The 5,676-nt window shown below is 39.3% G+C and overlaps 1 protein-coding gene across 1 annotated transcript; it reads right to left on the bottom strand.

Moving 5' to 3' along the window:
- Positions 1-4,711: 4,711 nt before the first annotated feature.
- Positions 4,712-5,671, bottom strand: B3GALT6 (UDP-Gal:betaGal beta 1,3-galactosyltransferase polypeptide 6; the record flags this gene model as incomplete). Its single annotated transcript, XM_009709872.1, has 1 exon — positions 4,712-5,671. A coding segment is annotated over one exon (960 nt), but the record flags the coding sequence as incomplete, so codon positions are not given.
- Between the last annotated feature and the right edge of the window lie 5 nt (positions 5,672-5,676).

A 5,676-nucleotide genomic window follows, 5' to 3' on the forward strand; every position in this document is an offset into this window, starting at 1 on the left:
CTTACGTAGTATCCTTCAGCTTCAGATAGGCCACAAGTAACAGACTGATCTGTTTCCAAGTTTTACTAGACATTACCTAAATAGTCTGTATTAGAAAGCAATAACTGGCGTATTATGTTAGCATAAAGCAGTTCCAGTTCCAAGGTAAAAGCATATCTTACACAGGTACATGTAGCAACAGATTCAAGTCTTGCAGGCAGTGTGCTCTAAATAAAATATATAGTAGTGTAGGTGTTGACAGTTTGTCAAGCATACAGCAATACCAAAACCATATTTCAACTCTGATGCTGGAGCTGAGCTGAACAGAAACTAATAGAAATGTTACTCTTAATCAAATCTGCAAAGCTAACACCTTGGCCCCCAAAACATTAGCATTAACAGATATAAATTTAAATGCTCAAAAATGAAGCATTTCAACTACAGATAATGTAGCATTTGTCAAAAGTATAACACACAGAAGCTGTATTTGAGCAAACTTCACGTGAACAAGGCTAGACATTCAGAAAAGAACGTATTTAGTTACAGGAATAGTAATTTCTAAGTTGGGTTTGTTTGTTTTTTAAAATCTTGAACTGACTATAGGAATTCTTGGATGCTTGAGGGTTTTTAAGTGGAACTGTTAGTTTATATAGTATTGCAATTAATGTTTTAGCTACCTATTTTTACACACCAAAGCAATTAAGTCATGTTGCACATAACTTAAAAAATCACTGAAAAATAAAATCAACTTTCTAGTTGAGTTTTTGCCATTGTCAGCTTTAAATATTTCAGTATCAAGTCTTAGATATGATCACGGAGAGGTCACATCATGAACAATTAATTTCTCTACTGTATCTGTTAGCTCTGGCAGAATGCTAAGTGCCTGATTTAAAAAATAATTTAAAAAATCTGTAAATAACAACAAAAAGCTCAATAGTGTTACAGATCAACTCAATGGTAGTCCTGAATGGATACCAACATAAGCTTATAGACTTGACGCAGTTGCCTAACAGGGCGTAACATACTGATACCGAGAAAAGCTAAGGTGATAATTTTTCTCCATGCTAGCAATAATATTAAAAATACAAAGTATTTATGAAGAGAAAACTTGGAAACCAGCAGAAACACTATTTTAAAAAAAATAAAAAGCCCAACATATCACTAATCTATTGCCACTAAGAATGGCTACAAAAAAGAAGATAAATCTGTTTCTGGTCATTTTGTTCTAAGGCCCACAATAAAACTTTCCACTTTAATACAGTTGCTATAAAGACCAAAAACCGCTTATTTCTCAGCAGCACTTAAACATCCTCCCCAATGCTGGACCCACTGAAGTCAGACTCCTTGCCCTGACTTTCAAGAAAGACAAAGATTACATCATGGTTTTCAAGTATAAAAACATCATATAGTAGACTTCTGAGATGATGTCAGGAAATATGGCACCTAGTCCTGAGAAGGTATGAAAGACAGCCTTTAATTACTATTTTTAAAATATTAAATTCATATGCCATTCAAAATGTGCTTTATATTTTGCTTTAGAAAAAATGAGCTCAGAAATGAATTTTGGACTGAAACTTTAAGTTTTAAAACTTATAGTGACTCACTCATGCAATACACAGATGTTTCTTGATTACTCAAAATAACATTAATAGGTCTTTCACATGCAATTCCTTCTAGTAAAATATATAAAAAAAATCCTGTACTAGTTCAAGTTTTTCTGGGTTTTTCCACACATGCGGGATGTCTGCTCTCTCCCAAATGATTCAATTTGCTTTTAAAAATACCAAAAAAAGTCTAAAAACTTCACCTTTTAGTTTTGTGGAATTTGCCAGTTAACTAAGATTGAAATCTAAGCCCTGTATTTGCAATAAAAAAACTAAAACCACTTACCAAAGGACAAGAATCTGTCAAGCCTTCCATGTTAATTTGTTTTGCAACTAGAGCAAAACATGGGTAACCTTAAACAGAAAAGAGTATAACGAAGCTGTGTTGGACCAAGATCCAGATACCACATATGTAAGAGTGGTCACCATCATTTCTGAGCTTCACCTTGCAAGTGTGCAGGCTGTGTTGCTGTCAAGAGATCTGCTATGCTAGGTACTTCAGGGTGCACGCTACTCCTGATACTTGTGCAAGAAACTCTTCAAGAGAATTTCTCAACTATGAAGTATTTGGATGCATAATGTTTTCCATGAGGTCAAATACCAGATGGAGATCCAGCATTTCTCCACCATTAATTTTGCTAGTAATGAAAAACACTTTCTTTTGGGGGTGGTGAGGATGGGAGTTGTGGGTAGGGAGAGTCAAAGTCAACAATGTAAACAGTTTCCATGAACACAGTTATGGATAGAAATGGATAAACAGTACATTCTTACGAGCTTCAGAGACATGCAGCAGACTTCTGATCTGCAGTTCAGATCCCAGTACTTTAAATAATGGCTTGTACACCAATAAATTCAAGCACTGCTTGATATGTAATTCTCATGGACATTACAGTACCTCCTTAAACAAATTTAAAATGACATTTAACTATCTTATTTTTCCTATACATAATACATTTTCAGTAATTATAAATAAATACTCACATTACAAGCATGTAATCACATATATATACACACAATACTAGTGAACCCCAAATGGCAAATAGATTATTTTTCTTTTAAATGCTAAAACCAATTTAAATTTTCTGTAATCCTGTTAAACTATTGTTTTGGAGTAGTATACCTTGCTGAAAAGCATATCTGCCTATCTGTCAATACCTAAGCATGCATTAGAGTGGACACATGCTAAAATAACTTATTTTTTTCAGTATCTTAATTTAACTTTGTTTTAGAAGGAAGTCAAAGACTTGTTCAAATTTTCAAAATAGAGAATTATCATCCTCTGCAGAAGACTCTTCTTAATCCTCAATAATTTAATCAAAACAAGAGAAGAATAACAAAAAAAAAACCCCATACTTGATTCCTTTGGTATGAATTGCTAACTTGTTAATTTGAGAAGCAAAAATACAGAGATATTGGCACCTTCTCTTTTTCCTTTGCAATTTGTCTCTTCCTGCAGCTGGGAACAGACACTGACCTAGGGAGAGGAGGAAATGAAATTGTATGAAAGTGCAGTGTGCAACAAACAGTAAAACTGATAATAAAGAATGCCCTTCAGGCATAAAAGTAAAAAACTCTGCTTATACTGAAAGATCTGTAGCTGACAAAGGTTACTGGAAGTCAGCAGGTCTGTACTAGTACTGGGAAAAAAAGTATTTCTGTGTATTAGGGCACCTGCCAATCAAAAATGTTTGAATTACAGGCTTCCCTAAAGGTTTGAAGAGAAGTAACATGGTGAAATTGTATAAGTGATCTGTTCTACAGCCGAGAATGTCCTGTCTGCATTCACTGTTCAATACTGCATCTGATGCTGACAAGCTCTGTCAGTACTAGAACTATTTGTAGTGTAGACAGGACTAAGGGACACAATCCCATTTACTGACATATCACTTGAGCAATTCTCTTAGACCTCCTGTAAAACTATTTTTAATTCCACCAAAAGGTGCTATTGGAGAGAAGGAGGGAATTCACACAGTCTAGCTGCGGGCATCTAAATGTGACTGTTGGGGGACTAGTCTCCTTAGACTGCAATGTACCTCCTGAAAAGAGAAACAAGGTTCTCCTCAAACAGGAATTTGGGGGGTGAGGGAAGCTATTTCTCTTGACCTCATAGAGAGTTTACTTTCTTAGCTGATGTACTCACTTTGAACTCTGAATAGCTTCCACTGATCTAATCCTGCTAAATTACATTTTACAGAAGTAATCCAGAACGATATAAATCTGAAGCCTACAGCATCTGACTTTGTAGTAGTCAGTGAGATTACTTACTGTTGGGAGGGGAAATGTCTCTTCACACACAGTGTGTTTGGAGGATAAGCCAAGAACACAGTCTATGCCTAACAACTGAAGGCTAGCTTTGTAGCACAACTATTTCCCCCCAAAATAAGGTAACATATTCTCTATCTGCCAAATACCATAACTCATCCACCTTTCTAAATACAGACTTACTCCATAGCTGCCAGATAACTTATGTACACAATGTCTTTAAAACAACAAAAAAAGCTTAGAGACAAGTTAGACAGAAGGTCTAATAATTCCATTCTTGCAAATCGGAGCACTCACCAAAGAACAGACTCTCTCCCTCCCCAAACACAAATATCCTAGGTAAAATTGTTCCCTTTACTTGACTGTTTGTGTCAATAACAAGCCACCTGTTCCCACTGGCAATAGCAGCTGATTTGCAGCCCCATTAAAATCTTCAAACCTTGCCAAACTGACACTTCTTCTTTGCCAAGAAATAAACAGCAGATGCTAGTTTCACAATCTTATAGACAGCATAAAGGCCTGTCATGATCTTTAGCAAATAAATCTTAGAATCTGTTAAAAAATCTTCCAGCAACTTTTCATTCAAGTTATCTCCCCCAAATTTTCTGAACTATCCATATTTTGCAACCTGTACCCTGGTATTGGCGTTTTTCCGTTTTTTTTCTCCCTTTTTTTTTTTTTTTAACATCTCTACATCATGCCACATCAGTAGCTCTTAGGAGTTTCAGGGTTTCATTGATTGTGACATAACGAATCGTGCAAAATCTTTTGAGTAATTTTTAAGCCCTAGTTACTTGGATTCTCCCCAAGTAACAGTAACCAAGCTCAGAGTTCATCAACATTGTGCCTTTTCCTTCCTCAGATTTTCATGGGATGCCATCCTTCCTTTGGCAACACTGTGAAGGAGGCACTCCCCAGTCGTACATGTAGGAAAGCCTGAGCTTAACCTCCTCCTTACAGAGCTTTCCTTCTTTAGCCAGGGTCTGGTGCTTTTCCAGCATGTCCTCAATGCTTTGCTTATGAGTTACTATGTACTTATTGTTGCAACCTCGTGACTTATACTCAGTGTCAAAACGAGGGTCGTGGACTCTCTTCACATCAATGGGAGCCAGCCATACCCCCAAGGAGACATCTTCGCTCTGCCACATGTTCAGGTAGTCTCTGCTAAGACGCAAATAGTGCACCAGATCTGCAGAAATCACATAACCACCCCCCAGAGCATATGGTAGATAGTAGTCACAGAGCACCCAGGCACTCTCTTTCCATTTGCCACCAGATTTCACTCGACCGCGGCCAGAAAAGAAGCCCCAATAGAGGCGACGCGGCTCCTTGGCTCTCAGCTCTTCCACGAGCACATCCAAGCGCACGAAGGTGTCGTCATCAGCCTTGAGGACAAACTGGAAGTCCAGGTGCAGATCCAGCCAGGCGTACGTGGCCAGGACTTTAGCAGTCAGGTTCTCGTAGGAATCCCGCAGCTCTGGCAGAAGGAGGAGGTCTCTGTGCCGGCTCTGCTCTAGCTCCAGGCTACGAAGCTCCTCTGCGCCGAGCCCACCCGTGCTGACGACAAAGCGGCTCCAGACATCGTCGTGAGGGGAGCGCCCGGCGGTCGAGAGCCACGTGCTGCGGATGATGCTGCGACGCTCGCTGTACTTGGGGCCGCTCATAATGAGCACGGCCACGAAAGCGGTCTCCTCAGGAGAAGGCTGTGGGGCTGCTGGGGGATGCGGTCCCCTGGCACCCCGTGGCGGCAAGACCGCGGGCTGGTTGTGTGGGAGCCCACGGGGGGCTGGCAGAGGCCGGAGGCCCTCGGAGGTGCACTTAGCCAGGTAAA

The sequence above is a fragment of the Cariama cristata genome, unplaced genomic scaffold (genome assembly GCF_000690535.1).
Source record: "Cariama cristata isolate BGI_N322 unplaced genomic scaffold, ASM69053v1 scaffold16401, whole genome shotgun sequence".
NCBI classification, from domain to species: Eukaryota; Metazoa; Chordata; class Aves; order Cariamiformes; family Cariamidae; genus Cariama; species Cariama cristata.